General features: G+C 41.5%; 1 protein-coding gene across 3 annotated transcripts in view; it reads right to left on the reverse strand.

Moving 5' to 3' along the window:
* Positions 1–20,397, reverse strand: part of FYB1 (FYN binding protein 1) — a 152,767-nt gene that overhangs the window by 36,918 nt on the left and 95,452 nt on the right. For all 3 annotated transcript variants that reach the window (XM_037063218.1, XM_037063217.1, XM_037063219.1), the window contains exon 3: positions 6,621–6,777. In XM_037063218.1, coding sequence (XP_036919113.1) covers positions 6,621–6,777 — 157 coding nt within the window. The remainder of the gene's footprint in view (positions 1–6,620; positions 6,778–20,397) is intronic.

Below are 20,397 nucleotides of genomic sequence, written 5' to 3' on the forward strand. Positions count from 1 at the left end.
ATTCTGCGTTACTGTAATTACAGAGAAACTGACGCATGTTTCTCTTCCTGCTCTGAGACCATAAGCCCCTGGAGGAAAGAGATTGTCACTCTGTTAGTTAATTTATTAATATGACTGTCATTTTTAGCAAGCTATTGGAATGATTTCTGTCATGTATAGGATTCTTTGGATGAATTAATGATGTCTTAGTAATAGTAAGAAACTAAATTAACTTTCACTATTTAAGTGAATTATTTATTATCATTTATGAAGAAGAATATTAAGTAAAAAATGCTACCAGACTTGGAGTTTACTTGCTAAAACACTTGGATGAATAAGAAATACTAGCAAAACGAAGGCCAGCTGCCTATCACGTTCACACTAATGTCTACACGTTATGTAAACATTTGTCACTTGTAGAGCATGTTTGCATGCATTCATTTACTCATGGATGATAGCATGTAAATCTTAGTTTGCTTTACATAGGTCTGAATTCACAAACGTATAACATGGAAACATCCAACAAACACGGACTAGTGATAAGAATAGGGACGCTAATGAGGACTGAAAGGGAAAATGAGGAGAACTACATGAATGTCAGGAGTAAATCCAGATCAGTGCCCGCATTGGCTCAGAAGAAGGGTTGGTCCCAGGCAGAGAGCACAGCATCCCGCGAGCTGGAGAGACAAACAGTGAAGCGAGTCACAGCGCAGGGCCTGGGCCACTAAACAGAGCTAGTGCGTAGAGGGGAGGCGAAGGGTGCTTATCCATTGCTCTAACAGCATGTCCTGTCCAGAAAGCCCTTCACCCTACGGCGAGCAGAATTAAACAGGACGAGTGATGTTACCGCCGCCGTCATCGTGAGTGTCCCTTTGGGAAAGCCCTGGAGCTGTTGCCTGACTGTTAAAGAGGTGAGCCTGTGACCTTTCGGCATCTTTACATTCGTGACTCCCGCTCCTGACTTTAGCTTTTGTCAGTGTGTGTTTTCAAAGAAGGAAGAAATCCAAGTGGCACATAAATCTGCATTCTCCCTGCCCTTACTGAAGTGAAAGCCCGTGAACGTCACTCTGGGACAGGTCTTCTTCCCACGTGACCTCCCACGCGTAGAGCTAGGAGACTCCCGACAGCTCCTTAGATGCAATTAGAGAAGGCGATGTCAGTGCGCATGTGATGGGGCAAGTCTGAAATCTTTAATCTCTTACTAATTAAAGCATTTCTAATTAATAAGAAGGTTATAATGGTAAGTTCTTAATTTTCCTCTAATTTTAGAGCCACACACACACAAACAAAGCTTAAACTGACTCCGCATGACCACAGGGAAAAACACTGTTAACCTTTCCTTTTCCCTCCTTAGTCACTTCCCATTGTTTATTATTTCTCATTACCTCACTCTTCCTGTCTCAGTACTATTAATAACCGTGCAATTTGTTCTGTATTCAGAGTATTCAACCGTTGATTCTGTTTCCTCGTGAACAATTAGTCATGCTGTTAAAATTTAAATTATTTTTTTTAAAAATCACACAGACACGTGTGTGACACTGAAGATGTTGATCTGAACACTTGATAATGATAAATATACTCTTTTGGTTCATTTTGGTTCCTTCTGAGATGTCTGAGTGAAATGGTAGAAACCAACACTAGACGATTTCTGACCACTAGGTGGGGAAACAATACAATTTAAAACACAAGATAACCTTGGCCTCCACCACTTTATTTTTAAAGCACTTCTTACTTCTAACTTTTACCTGCCTCCAATCTTTTCCATTCCTGTGGCATCCTGACCTGAATGACGATATAATTACAAGTGACTTCCTGGGAGAAGGCAGGTGATAAAGGCATCCTGTCTCCTGAAATTCCTTCCTCCTGAGACATTTGTTTTCTTGCCTTAAGCAATGCAGATACGCCCGGAGGAGAATAAGGATCATTGCTAGCTCATCGTTCCTCCGAAAGTCAGACCCTCATCTGAGCACTCGTCCCAACTGCTCTAGTTCCTGGTTCCAGGAATTCTTTCCTTCCTTTGCTATTACCATTTCCCCCTCTTTATTGGATCTTTCTCATCAGCATACAGACACACTCCTATTTCTTCCATTTTAAAACAAAAATCTTAATTCTGTTTCTTCACTGGTTACTGCCCTATTTCTTTGCTTCCCTTTTCTCCTTTAACAGGCTGTCTATCCATTCCTTTCCTTTCCTGCTGTTTTAAAACTCTTTCCGTCAGGCTTGTGTTCCCACTCCTCCAGGAACTTCCATCCACACCGACCTCCTCCATAGTCCTCACTTGTTGGTCTTCACGACTTCTGACACAGCCGATCACTGCTTCCTCCTTCAGAATACTATCTTGGTTTTTTCCCTAAACTTTAGGAACAACTTTATTGGTTGTTCCTTTTTATTCTCGTTCCCTGATTTTTCTTCTCCAAGGCCCAGTAGAGTTCAAGTGTGCGAGGGCTTGTTTCTTCTCTCTAGTTATACTCACTCCCTTGGGGGATTGCAACAGTCTTGTGACTTTAAGTGTGGAATTTATGCCTATAACTCTCAAATTTATGTTTTTAAACCAGACTCTCCAAACCGCGTCACTTCTTATACCCGATTGCCTCCTCCACATCTCCACTGGGATGTTTCAGAGACACTTTAAGCTTCACAGAGCCACACCCTGCAGCGCCCCCCACCCGCCCACTGGCTCTCCTGCAGCCCCTCCCAGTTCAGTAGATGGGAGGGGCTCAGTGTTGCTCAGGCCAAAACCTGGGAGCCATCTTCAGTCCTCTTTTCTCTCATACCCTGAATCCAAATTCTGTTTCAAAATATATCCAGAATCTGCACACCTCTCACGACTCCCCCCTGGGTAGAGCACCCTCTACATGTTGCCTGTGTTTCTGCAATATCTGCCCACTTTCTCTGCTTCAACATTTGCCTGCTGTCTCTTATTAAATGGCTGTGAAGGCAATTTTTTAAAAACACAAGTCAGAAAACATCACTGTGCAACCTCTTTCTGTGGTTCCCTTTCACTTAGGAAAAGAGCCACAATCTCTATTATGTCCTGCAAGGCCCTGCACGAGCTAAGTCTTTTCCTGCTATCCCTTCCCTTGGTCCACTCCAGCTCCTTCCTAGTCTTTGAACATCCTAGGTCTTCATTCTGTCTGTTTTTTCTGCCTGGACCTGTTTCTCCCCAAATACCTGCATGCCTAACTCCCTCACTTTACCGAGTCTGCTGAAGCACACCTTACTGTTAAGAGAGCTAGCCTGACCCTGGGTAACGTTGTAACACGCTGCCCCCGACCCCCACCCTCACACTGCACCACCCAACCCTGTGCTGTTTTCTCCCACAGCAATCGATGCTTCCTAACACACTGTATCTTTTACCTGTTTATCATTTTAGTTCCTTTGCTCTCTTGCCCCCGATTTATGTGGGCAGGGGCCTTTGTTTTTTTTCACTGCTGCCTCAACTCTTACTGCAAAGGCACAGAGTAGTGACTTAAAAATAATTGTTGAGTGACTGTAAAGTAATGTCTTTGATCTTGACCTGAGAGCGGCCACTGATTGGAGAAGAGAGGGACAGCCTTTGCAGCCCAGTGGCGGGAGCACCCGGGACATGCCCAGGTGTGTGTGGAGGGTGGTGTTGTGAAGCACAGAAACACCCATACCTCACAATTTTACTCAAAGACCAAGCCATAAATTTACCTTCTGCATTACACATAGAATTTTGAGCCAGGCTATCAAGATCCATTTTGCTTTCGTTTCCTCTTTGGGTCTTATCTAGCTTCCTGTACTTGGGGAAAGTTTCTAACCGAGATATTTCTTCATTTTGGAATTTGCTTGAGCTCTTTGATGAGAACCCAGAAGTTTTCACTATATACAACATTTTTCTTTTTGAAAAAAATATTATCTCATAGATGTGCTTTAGCTTTCATTCCCTCTATTCTCTCCACTTAACCATTAACTTTCAGATGCTCCAATTATAGTTGATCTAGGCAATATAAACCTAAGACTCTTGTTCCCCTCCCTCTTTCTTCTGAGAGTATGCATTTTGTGGAGTTGACATCTCTTGGATGAATCAGACTTTCCAATTAGAAGTCCTTAATAAGATGGAAACAGGGGTGAGGTAAAGGTCATTACAGTTGGTGGTTTTTCAAGTGCTTTCTTCAAATAAGAATTTGAGCCTAACTGGTCTGCAGGCCCTTTTCAACTTTCCCAGAATTCCCTGCAAAGCTGGGAAACTGACCAGCACGTGTATGAAGCAGCTTATAGGCTAAAGGACTATTTTTGAGGTCCTTTCTTCCTTCCACAACTTTTTACTCCACACCTTACCACAATGGATTCTAGACAGGAGGTTCGCAGAAAAGAGTCAACACAGCAGGCCCGAAACTGTTCTATTTAGAAGATCCTTCTACGAAGGTTGGCCCTTGGCTTGTACTCTGATACGAAAAGTTACCTAATTCCTAAGAGTGGTTGGCCACTCTTAGACTGTATGCGCAATGTGATTTATGATGGACATCTGCTTTTTTCTAGAAGTCTGGTATTTTGGAAGCTCTAGGTAGCAAGTGCCTATGTGACTAGCTCTCAATAAGAACCTGTCTCTAACAGGCTTTCTGGGGAAGCAGCATCACATATGCATTGTATCTCCACAGCTGGGGGCAAGAGCACCCCCACTGTGTCTGTTCCTAGCCTCAGAAGGAGAGTGTTACCATGGTAAGCCTTAGCTGTCAGTACTACTGTATGGAGCGTCTTGTGATCCCCTTAGGAAATCATCAAACATTCATGGTCTTGGGGGTCTGCAGACAGCAGGGATGGTGCCACATACTCCTTCTCTCCCCAGTTTCTTTGATCAAACTACTATGTACCAGTCTCCATGTCTTGTAAATGTTCAGGAATTCGTGCTCAAGGTATTTATTACAATTTCCCACTAGAATTACACAGAATCCAGAAGTCTGTCGCTGGGATAAGGTTGCACAATAAAATTCAAAATGCTAAGTGTGAAATCTGGTAGGTTAAATTTATCAAAGTAGGAAAGAAATTAGGAAAAAGAAACAGGATTAATACATGTGAAAGGACAGCAATTCACACTGAAATCAGGTGTGTTGGAGAACATAAGAGTAGTTAGTTGTTTTAATAAAACTAATATTTGCCCTGGCTGGTGTAGCTCAGTGGATTGAGCGCGGACCTGCGAACCAGATGATCGCGGTTTGATTCCCAGTCAGGGCACATGCCTGGGTTGCAGGCCAGTTCCCTGCAGGCCAACTCCCAGCAGGGGACGCACGAAAGGCAACCATACATTGATGTTTCTCTCCCTCTCTCCTTCCCTTCCCCTCAAAAGATAAATAAATAAAATATTAAAAAAAAACAAACTAATATTTATCGAGCATTTATATGTGAGTAGGCAGATGGCTTACCCTCTTATTTGGTAGTTGCATGTCATGGGGTATTACAGACTTTAAATTAAAATTTGTAAACTTACAAGTTTGGAAGGGTGTGTAGTTAACATGGACGTGCGCTGCAGGCCTCATAGAAGATCCTACTCACCACTAAGCTCCTCCAACCCTCTCTGGTTCCTGCCTTCACATCCTCCCCAAAGCATAATAAGGTGAAACACTGGAGGTTACTCCTGACTGACACACTTGTAACCCCTGCTCTCAGCTGTAACCTTCAAAATTTAGACAAAGCTGTCAATCAGATGAACAGATGCTATTGTATGGGTTACAGATATTAAGACTTTGAATGTAAAGGACATCAGTCCGGTAGGAGCTTAAAGTGAAGGGAAGGCAAACTGTAGTTAAATATTTGGGGATATTACCTATTCATGGCACAGGAGAATCATGGACAGCAATTTTCTAGAAGAAGAAAGGGAAGATCTAGCCCCACCAGCTGTAGGAGGCCGGTTTGCCACTGACTGAATATTTCTTTTTAAAACAAGATTGCATTCTATTCCAATCTTCCACTTGCTTTTTCCTCCCTTCTCCCCACCCATCCTGGTAAATCACGAATAAAGAGCCTGTATGGAAACCCATATAGTTTTAACATTTCTAGAAAGTACCATCTAAGAAAATTTAAGCTTGAATAAAAGTGTTCTAGGTTTTAAAAAAAGCCCCAAATCTGAAGAATGGGAGAAAACCTGCTTAACTTTGGACTCAGCCTGACTTTGGCTCAAATATCTACTCTACTCTTGCATGATCTTGGAGAAGCTATTTAGCCTCTGTAGAGTCCACTTCCTCATCTGTGAAATGATAAAATGCCACACACTCGATAAGGTTATAGGGCGCGTGCATGTAAAATGCCCAGCGCTCCACAGGCTGTCAGTAAACCATGGCGGTGGCGGTGGCGGTGGCGGTGATAACCACGGTGGCCATGCTGCAGTGACGATAGTAACGGCGGTGGCTGAGGTGATGGTGGTGGTGCTGAGCTGTATCGGGCAGCGGAAATTTTCTCCTTCTAAATGCTCAAGGGGAAAACTACTGAGAACACAGATGAACAAGACTGGCTGGGGGGCTGGAGCTAGGAGGGCAGCCTGCTTAGACGCCCTGTCTCCCCGCTAGTGGTCCACTTCTGGGACCCCAGCAGTTCACCACGGAACCCGTAGCATTCAGCCAAGCGCAGTTTGGAAATCTATGGCAAGAAGCTGACCAAGACGTGACAGATAACCTTTTACTTACTTTAGATCTAGAGGAGGTTTAATGTTTCTGGGAGGTAGACTTGGGACCGGCGGTTGTGTCGGGTGAGAAGCTGGCAAGGGCGGTTGGCTGGCTGGATGGGGCGGTGGAGGCGGTGGTACGGAAGTTGTTGAGTAAGGTGTTTGGCCTTTGCCGGTACCTAAAAAGCAAAACAAACAACACCACAAATTAAGACGAGTCTTCAAAGAACAAGAAATGGTTACTCCACTGTGTAGAAATGAGAATTTTAAATATAAAATGTAAGAAATGCATCTGAAGTTGAATGAATGCTTTGGAGGGGCTAACATTCTAAGTATCATTGGACATGGCATTTTTAATGTTCCATTTCTTTTATTTTTCCAGTTTTATTGAGGTATAATTGACAAATAAAATTGTGACATAGTTAAGTGTGCAACATGATAATTTTATACACCTATATATTGTCTAAGGATTCCTTCCATGAGTTAATTAACACATTCATCACCTCACATGCTAACTTTTTGTGAGGGGAGGGGAAGAATATTTATAGTCTATTCTCTTATTAAATTTCAATCACACAACACAGTGTTACTAACTATAGACACCATGTTAAACATTAGATCCTCAAATTTTACATATCTTTTAAAAATACTTATTTATTTATTTTTAGAGAGAGGGGAAAGGTAGGAGAAAGAGAGAGAGAAAAATATCAGTGTGTGGTTGCCTCTCATGTGCCCCCTACTGGGGACCTGGCCCAAAACCCAGGCATGTGCCCTGACTGGGAATCGAACCAGCAATCCTTGGTTTGCAGCCCATGCTCAATCCCTTGAGCCACACTTGCTAGAGCCAAACTTTACATATCTTATAACTGAGAGTTTGCACCCTTTTACCTACCTCCCCCTATTTCCCCCACCCTTAGCCCCTGGCATCTACTTTTCTACTCTATTTTGATGAGTTCAACTGTTTTTTAAAGATTATACACATAAGTTATATCTTGCAGTATTTACCATTCTCTGGCTGATTTTACTTAGCATAATGCCCTCCAGATTCATCCATCTTGTCACAAATAACAGGATTTCCATTCTTGAAGGCTGAATGACATCCCACCATATGTATTTACTATATTCTCTTAACCCATTCATCTGTTATTGGACACTTAGCTTGTTTCCATACCTCGGCTGCCGTGAATAACATGGCTACAACCCTGGGAGTCCAGCGATCTCTGTGAGGCAATGACTTTGTGTTCTTTGTGTAGATACCCAGCAGTGGGGGTGGCAGGTCACATGGTATGTCTAACATTATCTTCCCGAGGAAACACCACAGTTTTTTCCATAGTGGATGCACAGATTTACATTCCCACCAACAATGCTCATGCGTTGCCTTTGCTCCACTTCCTGGCATTTCTCATCTCATGTCTTTTTTTATGACATCCAATCTAACAAGTGGGAGGTGATATTTCACTGTGCTTTTGATTTGCATTGCCCCGATAATTGATTACTGGATAAATGTTCCATTTCTTGAGGTAGACAAATTCTTTAATTCCTGGTTGCTCTTAAAAATATGTTTTTACCTTGTTTAGGGAAACCTTGAAAATTATTAAATCTATGTGTAGAGTATATGAATGAAATATTTCATAATAAAAAGTAAACAAACCAAAGGAAATTCTCTTACTTTTATAAACCTTAGTTTTAATATTATGAATTTTGTGAACAAGCCTATATCAACTTTAATGTCACATTCTTTGTTTTACTGATGTAGATTATTTTTCATCTGACCCATCATTTTCTACCACAGAGCTTTAGCTTTTGTGTCTGTTTTCATAGATAACACATTTTTACCTGTTTTTGATGATCTCCTTGAATCTTTAATAAGAAATATGTTTTGTTTGAGGTGTGATTTTAAACACTGAAACCTATTTAAAATCTCACAAGTAAATCATATATATTGTAGAAATTATAACATGGGACAAGGAAAACTAAATATATATGAATTACCTATAATTCCATCACCAAGCAGTAACTACTGATATATATGTACTTTAAAACATTATGAGAGGGGTGTAAAGTGAGAGCATTTTGCTACTTTGCTATCAGCTTTTTATTTTTCTCAATATTCATAAATATCTTTTCAGATTAATGTAAATATACTTTTAAGCTATTAAACTATTTTTCTTCATGTAGCTCCACCATGATTTAAAAAAAAAATAGAGCTTTGAGCCCTGGCTGGTGTAGCTCAGTGGATTGAGCACGGGCCTGTGAACCACATGGTCGCGGTTCGATTCCCAGTCAGGGCACATGCCTGGGTTGCAGGCCAGTCTCCAGCAGGGGACACACGAGAGGCAACCATACGTTGATATTTCTCTCCCTCTCTCCTTCTCTTCCCCTCTGAAGGTAAATAAATAAAATCTTAAAAAAAAAAAACACCCCCCCCTAAAAAACAACAAAAAAAACCAGAGCTCTAATATTAGATATTTATATAATTGTTTTCTTTTCTTTTTTTTTTGCTATTACTATAGCAATAAATGACTTAGTCTTTGTACATTTCCTTAAAGTTTTTTCTTAGGTTAAACTCCATTAAGAAGAAATGCTGGTCAAACAACATTTTTTTATTAAAATATTTTATTTATTTATCTTTAGAGGGGAAGGGAAGGAGAGAAATATCAATGTATAGTTGCCTCTCGTGAGTCCGCTGCTGGGGACTGGCCTGCAACCCAGGCATATGCCCTGACTGGGAATCGAACCGCAATACTCTGGTTCACAGGCCCTCCTCGCTCAATCCACTGAGCTACACCAGCCAGGGCCAAACAACATTTTTAAGGCTTTTTATTTTTTATTTTTTTTACAAAATATCAAATTATCTTCCAGAGACATACCAACTAAAAGCTTCCTCTGTTAGTATAAGAGAGCTCATTTTCATTCATTTTGACAACATTGGCATTTTTGTTTTGAATCTTTGACAATATTATGGAAAAATTCTACCTTTCTTGTTTTAATTTCATTTTTATCAAACAAATACATGTTTAGGAATTGGCGAGTCAGCAACTAACATACAACAACACTTCCAACATCTGAGATGATTCTTTTGCATTTACAACATATATACTGCTTGATTCATGATTTTTAAAAATACTGTTGACTTTCTGTTTAATAGATGTGGGTTTTTGCTTTCCTTCCCTTTCCTTTCCAATATAGCAAAAGCATGACTTTTCTAAAAAAAATTAAATTTGTATTGATTGTTTTTATTCTCATGACTAGGCAAATAGTGTTCTTTGCTGAGTCAGGCAGTATACTGAACTATGATTTTCTTTCTCATTCAACTTACTCTTTTCACAGAGTAAGTTTGTCATTTGCAAAGTTTTCTTTGGAACTCTTTCTTCTTTCCAATAGTTTGTAACATACCTTTAAACACTTTGTACAAGATTAAGCTTGTCATTTAGCCGACCACTTGCAATATATTGCCTCTTTCCATTTGCTCTAACTTGATCTAGTTGCTTTTCAGGGCGGTCACACAGCTGGGATTTCTCTCCGCCAGCGTCATGGCTCTGGCACACCGAGAGGATCCACCGTGCCGAAGTGTGCCAGCTCTAGAGGCAGAGTGCCTGGGTCTGGATTCCGGCCTCACCACTCACCTGTTGGGTGACTTGGTTAAGTAACTTTCTGGGTTCCTCTGTGACACAGATCATAACAATGCCACCCCATAGGGTTGTGGTGAGGACTCAACATATGTAAGGCACTTGGGATCGTATCTGGCGTCTAATGAGTTTAACACTTTATTTTTTATCTAACAAGTATTCATTGGATGTCTACCATGTGTCAAGCTCTGTTCTAGGCACTAGGGACACAACAGAGAAAGAATAGATCAAAAATATTCCTCTTATGGACTTGGGAGATACATACAAAGGAAATGAAGTCAAGTGAAGCATGTATGAAATTGTCATGAGCAATTCTCGGAATTGCTATATGTAGTTATATCATAACGTAAATTGTCATGAGCAATTCTCGGAATTGCTATATGTAGTTATATCATAATGTACTATGGCATCTCTGCCCAACTGTGCATTCAGGGGTCATGTAACATGGACTTACTATGAGTGTGTTAAACTTTGGCATGATGGGAATACTTTCATCATAAAAACCAGCAAGAAGTACAAGTTTGAGCTCGATTTATTGTTTTATTGATTATTAGACTTAAAGAAAGCCATAGAGAAAGTGCTGATAATGCAGATTAAACTTAAAAGTGTGTTGTTTCTCTAGATACTGCATTGTGAGTGGTATACACCATTGAGGACGTATTTCCCAGTATTTGAAAACTATTATACAACTCAGCAAAGCAGTCACTAGATCACCAGGGAGTGAAGTTCTGATACATGTCTCTGTTGTTTCACACTCATTAGCATAAGTGAAAATGTCAATCAATATTCAGGTTGGAGCTACTCTCCTTCATTAACTACAACCACAGGTTGGCTACAGATGTAAACATCAACAATGGCTATAAGGAGTTTTCAATAAAAAGTACTGGATATTTTATTATTTGCACATTATGTGTTGCAAACACTTTATATCAATAAAATTGAATGCATGTATGTATACACACATAGTACACATACACACTGTTTTTCCTGGAGAACTTGTTCAACATTTGGCAGCATATCCTGGCTTCTGTCTAAAATAGGTCTGGAAGTGAATGGAACCACTTGTCTCTATATCCACCTCCTTGACTTTGACCCTCGTTCTGTCTGTCAGCACCCCATTCACTTTCTGATCTCACATGTGATGCAGAGGAGTTATGCCTGTTGCTTGGTTTTCCTGAATGTGGAGTTTATATTGTTTACCCTCTTTTGTTTGGGGGCAATTTTTTGAAATGGATAGGGGTGGCTTGTGGAAAAATATTTTGTTTTAATTTTACACGTTGGAACACTAGTGAGGTCCATTTTTTCATCTTTATAACCGTTTTTAATTTTCATTGTATTATCTATTTAAATTCTTTGCCTATTTTAAAAATAGCATTTCCTTTTTCTTACTGGTTTAGGAAATGCCTTTATTAAAATCTTAATCATTTTGCTTCTCATGTGGATGGACTAGACATAATAATTTGGCTGCTTTGGCTCCTGCTTCTGCATATCCATACCAAAAGCAAAATACTCAAACTAACAACAAAACACTTTGCCACAACCAATCAAACCTTAAAAATTTTCAAAACCTTTAAAGAAAATGTGGCACTTTGCAGTAAACCTCCTTAATGAGCCAATGGCAGGCTTTTCAATGACACGTTGCCACATTTTGTTGTGTATAACGTACGCTCACATTGTTGGGCCACACATTCATGAAAAAAATTCTTTCATTTTAATTTTTAAATTCAACTCTTTATTTGTATTTAGATATTTTTTATATTAAAAAAGTGTCTTATTGTGCATGCAGATATCGTTATTGCTTCCCAGAGTTACACTTTTAACACATAAGCATAAATAAAAGAATTAAAAACACTTATATAGATCCTGAATTAGTACTACCCTTGTATAATGCACATTCTTATTTTTCCCTCAAAAATTTGTACAAAAGATGCTCATTATACACGACAAAATATGGGTATACAAAAAGCTTCCTAATTCTGAATTCCTTTTCGATATTTCTACCTCTTTCCAAAGTGTTTCTTTCACCTAAGGTAATAAAACTATTACCCTCTGTCCTCACTGTCACAGTCCTCTTCTTGGAGCTTTATCTAGAGTTTGCTGAGGTCTGGGCTCCTGCCTTGGGCACTCCCTGCCCGGTGCCTTCTCACAGGGACAGCTCCTTGCCTTTGGCAGCTGTGTTTTGAGGGGAGTTGAGGTAGGTAGAATGAGTTCCCCCATAAGGCTGATATGTAAAAATCTCCAACTGCTGCTATTTTTATTAGAAATGTTTTGTCCCCTTCATTTGTGTCCTAAGTGAAGTTTAATTTTCTGATATATAGGACTTTCTGATTTTTCTCTAAATCAATGAACAAGTTCTTTTGTGTAATTTCTATCGCTCGCATTGTGTTTAGAAAGGTCTTTCCTACTCTGAGAACATATAATTATCTACCTTCTCTTTCCTCCTACTTCTCTTGGCTTTATTTACTTATTTACATTTAACTCCTTAAAACCCCTAGTAATTTACTTTGGAGTCAGACGTGAGAGCAGGATCTACTTTTATGGTTTTTCTTGTTATTGCTCTTAATCCTTTACCCGATGTCCCAGCACCATTTAGCTATTACTGATCAGAAATGCCTCTTCTCTCATGGGGTGACTACTTCAAATCCCATTGGATTTGACAGATGAAAATGATATCTTGTTATTTTAATGTACAAAGAATGTGATTTGATAGACTCATAAGCGATTTGGTCGCTGTACACAGAGAGTAACTCACTGTGAGTGGATGTTATAAACTGTCACCAGACTAGACAGAAAAGGTGTTTATTAGCCATTTGTGACACCTTTTCATGAAAAAATGTGACTAGCAGGAGGCGATGCCACAGGAGAATAATCTAAGGGATGGAGATGAGACACTGTAGCCAAGGTCTGGGGAAGGACGAACTGCAAACACTAAAAACCGACTTGCCGCCAACCCACAGGCATTTTCGCCTTTGCACGGACTCACGGGACGGTCTGAGTGGGCATCTGCGGCGCGGCCCTGCTGCTGCGCTTGTGCCTGTCCTCCCTGTGTGAATGACAGAAACTGGAGCTCCAGGGAAGGGCGTGCTGGCTTCTCCACTGGTCTGCAGGCAGCCACCAGGGGAGGGCTTGCCTGAGAGTGCAGCAGAACCAGTGGACAGCAGGGCTGAGCGGTGGAGAGGGACTGGTTGGATTTTTTAAATAAATTACCTTTGAAAAATTGTTAGCGATAAATTGGGAGGCTTAATGAGGCTCTAAACTAATTGTATGCATGTCCTCATCACACTTGGGAAAATATACACCAAAATCTTCCTATGCTCCACTAGTGTGAAGGACATTTTGCTTTGCAAAGTCTGTGGTCACTTTCAAATACTCCAAGGAATATATTTGCATGTATACAAAGTAATTCTGAGAAAAAGCACCTCACCTTAGGGGAAAAACAGGCAGACTGACATTAATGTAAAATGATTGGTTCTAAAATCTCAATCCAGGCTTTTTAAAGGATGCCAAAATACAATGAGTAATACTGGAATTCTCAAAATCAAAAATCTAATCTGTGGTGAGGAAGAGAGGGGGTGGATTATAATAAAATAAGTAAAAAAGAAACAGAAAAAGTACATCTATAGGAAATTTCTGAGATTAATGGTAATAATATAAAATAAACACTTTTTGCCAGGTGCCATTCTGGGCATTTTACTAATGTAATCTTATCCAGTATCCATAACAAGGCTAAGGGGTATATCTCATTATTTAATTTCTATTCAATAGTTAAGAAAACTATACAAGTTCAAGGATGCTGTTAGCAATAAAAGTAGGGGGTCCAACTCGGCCAGAATTTGAACCCTAGTCAATTTCTTGTGATGTCTTTGCCCTTCTGCTGCTCCTCAAAGCAATGAAATGAAATTGCCGACAAAGTCAAAGGGACACACTAACGTGCTTTTCTAAGATCCGAGTGGAAGTCCAGCTTTTCCGACGGTACCTTTCCTGTTTGTGCAGCTTTGGTGGACTTCTCAGTGTTGGGCAGAGCAGAATGAGCTCTGGAGGATGTAAAATAAGCCTGATGGATATGTTAATGCCTATGGGTGTGTTAGGTGTTGAATTTATAATTTACATCAGAATTTGATTTTGGAGGCTAGATAGCAGGAAAGCAGACATTTACGAGCTGGCGAAAAATGGTCCCCAGAGATGTATGACCGACGTGAGCCGGCAGGGGGAAAAGTCTCAAGAAATGGAATTTGAAATAAAGTCATGAAAGAACTTAGACGATATAGTATAAATAAAATGGCAAGCCAGAACAAGTTCGGAGTTTAGCTGTCATCAAGAATTAGGGATTGCCCTGGCCAGCATGGGTCATTGGTTTGATTCCTGATCAGGGCACATACCTGGGTTGTGGGTTTGGTCCCAGCTGGGGCGTATGTCAGAGGCAACCGATTGATGTATCTCTCTCACATCAGCGTTTCTCTCTCCAAAAGTAAATAAATAAATTCTTTAACAAAAAAAGTGTTGCAGATAAAAATGGAGAGATAATACCCCAAGCTAACCAGGGAGTATTGCCAGTGGTTTTAAAATGCTGAAGTGAAAAGACCACTTGGAATTCCTTCCTCAAAAATGACAGACTTGGGCCCCCGAGCAGTGGGCAGAGCTGGTCCCCCGGACAGCACAGGATGACTCAGTGACAGGGAGCTAGTCAGGTAAATTTGAAACTTCCTGCCTACTCTTCTCTCAAGTCAGACCCGGGAACTGTTTTTGAGGGCATTTTCACAGTAGCTTGAGAGTTCAAGAGGGACCTGGGGCAGAAAAGGCTTTCCTCTACTGTCCAAAGTTCTTTCAGCTGGTCTAACAGTAAAACCTGCACAGAATGAATTAACAAGAGACCACCAAATTCCATCACAAGTGCGATGGAATCCCTGTATGGGAACTGCGCATAGAGAAGTTCAGAGACAGGAAGGAAAGACGAGGTATACATGACATTCTGATCTAAGGATGAGGTCAGGCACCTTGGAGCTACCGAGGGCAGGAAGGTCACTTACAGGACACTAAGAAGAGCAGATGTTCAGTAATTAGGAGTTTGTGCTGCCTTCTAGACAGGCCGAACTGTCTACAAAAAGTTATTTCTGTAGATAAGATAACTTCTGTTTAAATTAGAAGCAAGGCCTCTAAAATTTAAGATCTTTAAGGGAGAGATAAAAGTTTCTCCTGGGCCTACAGGGTCTCGATTAGCTTTAGCTCAGAATAGTTCGCATGCCAAAGTGCCATGCGGGGGGGGGGGGGGGGGGGGGGGGGGGGGGGGNGGGGGGGGGGCGGGGGGCTGTCCTGCACCCTGCAGGGAGATGCCGGGCAGTGTGCCGAAAAGGTCAAGTGGGAGCTTGGCTTACATTTTGCTGTAACATCTGAACTTTCACAAGACACATCATAATTTTCATACTATAATTCATAACTATAATAAAAATGTGACCAATGGCAAAAATAACAGAGAACTGACTGTACTTCAATTAGGGAGCAGTTCATACTGGTTACAGGGAAAAAAAAATGAGGTAGGTTGGGAGGGAAGGGGAGAGAAATTGCAAAACCTTGTAGACATGCAAACAGCTCTCAAGAACCTGGAAAGTTAACAGCCTCTGATTCAAACTTTTCATCCTCTTTCATTTTGGAAGCTCAGAAGAGGCTTTGCACCAGTCCTGTGCCTTGGCTCAGGCGCACGCGGATGGGTGGAACTCCAAGGCTGTTTTATGAGCAGGAAGGACTAGGAGGGGCCTTCGTGAGTCAGCGGGACCCAGGAGTTATCTGGCCCTGCCCCAGGGTGGCTCCAGATTCCCTGAAACACAGACTCCCCGAAGTGATGGCATTTTGCCAGTGCCCAAAACTCTGTAAACAGAGAACTAGCATTGAAGGGAAAGAAAAGAAGGAATGAGGAGAAGCAGACGGGGTGATAATGAACACACAATGAAGGTACTATATATACTCAATGGAAAAGGAAATTGTATTAATTTCACAATCTTAGCACTTTAAATTTTTCTGCAAACCACATCCTGGTTCTAGATATAGTCACAGTACCCCTGTAACATGGAGATCTGTGAGGACCCAGGAGATCTGCCCAAGGATTCTGACATTGATGACCTTTGACTAAGATGGTACCTAGAGCCTTCACGTCACAGGGGTCTAAGGAGCATCTGGAATTGTGGTTCTCGATTTCCCTTTAAATCTCTGGATTTCTTGACCAAATCAAAGGTATTGTATCATATTGCCCCCAATTGCCACAGAATCCTGACTCCAGGCAGGGCATTTCTAATACTGGTTTTGTTGGGGTGTCTTAGAATTAAGGCAGGCATTCAAAAACTTTGATTTTTACCCCCAGCTCTATCACCAAAGAGTTCTTTGTCTTTGGCAAATCAGTTAACCTCCCTGGGATTTGGTTTTTCCATCTGTCAAGTGGCAGTAATTCAGTTCCACCCACCTCTCAGGCATTTAAGGATTAGCAGAGCTGATAAATATGAAAGCACCTTGGAAAGTCTGAAGTGTTGCATTGTTGTAGACCGCTCTGCCTGGTTCTAGGAATCGTATCTCAACCCCTTGAGGCTAAGGGCGAGGGATGACCTTTGGAATGCAAGCTGCAGGAGACAAAGCTTGTCTCTGGTACCAAACGCTGCCTCAGTTTCCTCTCCCTGACCCCAAAGCTTGGTTGGAAGTCGATGCTGGTTAAGACCCCTCGCAGCAGGGGGCAACCTAAGCCAGACTTGATCACTTGAGAGGCCTTCATGGAAGGACTTGGGGCGGGGGGAGCTGCAACAAAGAAAGAGCAATGGACTCTCGCCCCCCAGCTTTGACACAGCCTGAGTCCCCATGTTCTCTGGGAGAAATGCTTCCTGGATCTAATCCCCTTAAGCCTGAGTGCCTGTTGGGGAGAGGTGCAGCTCCTTGCCTGCTAGAGCGTGTCCTGGGGGAAAATCTGGCATCACAAAGACTTCCCAATAAACCTGTGAAATCTGCTGTGCTGAGAGTGCATTCATATGTTAAGGGTTCGAGCAGGAAACACTAAAACTCTGTTCCTGACAGACTCTGAAACCCTCAGATTTCTTTGAATTGTTATCTACTGTTTGATCCTTGCCGCCCTATATTCCTGTGTATTATTAGAACCCAATAAAAGGCCCTGGAGGAGGGGGCTCAATACCTTTTTCCTCTGAGAAACTGGCCACTGCCCACGGCCTTTTTGCTCGGGGAAAATGGCCACTTCTCCTCCCCAGGCAGATCACATTATGTCTCAGTCATGATTACTCTCATCTGTGGCGGTCAGGGGGACTTGCAAGGAAAGTCGCCCCCACATTGCATTAACATAAATGATGATCACAGAAAGGAGTGCTGCAAATAGAGTTATTATTAGGTTATCCCAACTTAAACTATTTTGAAGTCATTTGCATATTTATTCTCTGGGAGTTGCGCCTGCCCTTGGATTTAGCCGGTGCACCGGCAACTGGAGGCGTAGACTTTCAGTTTCTCTGGGTCTGGGTGGCATTTCTGGAGTCTGGACTGGTGAACTCCATGTTCAGTGACTTGTACAACGATGGAAGGGCACCCATCGGGGAATCCTTAGCACGCTCACTCCCACCTAATGACACGTGGGCTTCCTCAGGACTGAGTCTCACAGAGACCTTATCACATTTGCCATAACGGATGGTTCGACCCATGTTCCTGAGCTGTGCCCATGCCTCCCTTGTCCACTACCGATAGCCTTGCCTATCATTTTACTAAGCCCACGAACAGCACGCCACCCAACCATCCTTCCCTATCCTTTGTTAAAACCTCCCTATGTCTTGTTCTCCCTGTTTCCTTTTCCCCGGTTCACTGGGAAAATGTCATTCCTTGTTACCGGCATGAACAGGCATTCTTGGCTCTTATCAGTACCCACTTCCTTAGAGATGCTCCTTTCATTATTAACACCTTCCCTTGCATCAAGCAAGAAACATTTAGCGTGCACTTACTGCATGCTCTGGACTGTGTGTTTCATCCTCTAAGATACATTTCCCATCTTAAATGTGGTCTGAGCTCCTCTCCTCTGAAGCACAGGCAGCAAACACAAGGCTCGGGGGGCCGAATCCAGCCCAGCTCGTTGTTTCTACCCAGTGGCAGCACCAAGCTCTCACTTAATCGTTAAGGAGTAGGTACATTTATACAGCCCCCAAAACTACTTTCGGCCCTTTGAAGGCAAACGTGAGGCTGATGTGGCTCCCTGCTCTAAAGGAACACAACAATATCTTTTTTTCACCCTGTCTCCCACTCTGGCCATGGGCTGCTTTGTTTCCTTCCCTTCAGAGCCAAACTTTTTGGAACAAAAGTCTGTATCTGTCACTTCTAGATCTTAAAAAAAATCTTTTGAATTTAGATAGAGAGAGGAAGGGAGAAAGAGAAACATTGATTTTTCCACTCATTTGTGCATTCATTTGTTGCTTCTTGCATGTGCCCTAACTGGGAATCGAACCTGCAACAGTGTATCAGGACGATGCTCTAATCAAATGAGCTACCCAGCCAGGGCCTGCCACTTTTATATCTTTATTGTACTTGGTGGCTTCATGGCAGAATAAAGAATAAAAGGGTTCTGGGATAGATAAGCTTGGGTTTGAATTCAGGCCCCACCACTCCTTCGTTAACCTTCATCTGTTTATTACTCAGTTTGTGACCTTGAGTAAGCTGCTTGACTTGCCCAAGCCTTCCTTTTTTCATCGGCAAAATGGTCATATACACTCACCTTGCAGAAGCAACAGACACATTCTGGCTCTCAACCAATGTTCACGTCCTTCTTAGCTACCCCTTGGTCTGGCTGCATCACTGATACGGCGGTCTGCCCTCCTCAACCGTAAAAATCCATCAACCAACCAAACAAAAAACCTTTTCCCCAAACCAGTCACGCCTAACACTGGTTCTGTTAGAGTATCTTAGAATGGTTTAAGAATGAAGAAGTTTAACTTTCCATCCATCCCATTAGGTACCAAAACAAACATTACTTTTGCTTTCTTGATTCCTAAGCAAACCAGGAGCAATTTTAACACGGGAAATTGCATGGTTTGATAGAAAGAATACTTGTATTGGCATTATTCAGACCCAGGTCTGACTCCTAATCTCATTCTACAGTCACAATAAAACACTGGGTATTCATTTTGCTTCCTTGGGTTTCATGTTTCCTGCTTGTTAAAACGGGACTTCTGATTCCTAACTTGCAGGATGACTAGGAGAATGATAAATAGTATGTGCACCTGGCCCACCTATTATAGGTGTTCTCCTTATGAATTATCCCAGAACCTAACCCTGTGTTCTTAATGGAACAGGCCCTTCCTGAGCTCTCAGGGCACACAGACTTCTATCTCTGTAGAAAGGCTGAGCTAATCCTACTTTTAACAAGTTAAACACCTTTTCCCCCTAAACTGCTGCTTGTACCTGAAACACGCTAATTGTCACACATTCTGCAGAAGGCAGGCCCTGAAAAGCCATGGGCCCTTGTGAGCGTAGTGTGGCTGTCTGTCCTGTCTCCCTCAGCAATATGGCCCATGCAGCCGAACGCTCTTCAGAGAGCTTTTACTCATCTGTGCATAGAGCACTCACATGTGGTTTCTTGCACTAATTTTATTTTTTTTAATTCCTGTAAACTACTTTTCCATTTATTTATTCATTTTCTTCCTAGTTAAATGGTAACCTTCTAAAAGCAGGTCTAATGTGTCAACTTCAGGCCACAGGGCTTGGCGTCTACCACACATAGTAGGGCATTTACTGCTTTATTGATTTGGACTTTCTTTTTCCATTCAGAGGAAAAAAACTAATTTAAAATATTTTTGTTACAAAATAAATGTGTAAACAGTAAAACATTTAAGAAAAGAGGGAATCCTGAAAAGAAAATATAACAGATCCTATTTCATCAAGAGATATTTCATCTATTATTATTTTTTATATAAATGGGACCACAGTAATACATCATGCTGTACTTTGCTTCCTTAATTTTAAAAGGAGATTGTTTAATATTTTTACAAATAGGGCAATCTGTTTTTGTTCAGGGCTGTGGAGTTCTCTAGTGCATGGATTTACTATAATTTATTTGGTCAGCCCTATCACTGATAAAAATTTAGATTACTTTTAATAGCTTTATCAAGATATAATTTACATAAATACGCTGGTTTAAAGTATACAATT

The sequence above is a fragment of the Sturnira hondurensis genome, unplaced genomic scaffold (genome assembly GCF_014824575.4).
Source record: "Sturnira hondurensis isolate 20B ecotype Veracruz unplaced genomic scaffold, ASM1482457v3 Scaffold0014384, whole genome shotgun sequence".
Lineage (NCBI taxonomy): Eukaryota > Metazoa > Chordata > Mammalia > Chiroptera > Phyllostomidae > Sturnira > Sturnira hondurensis.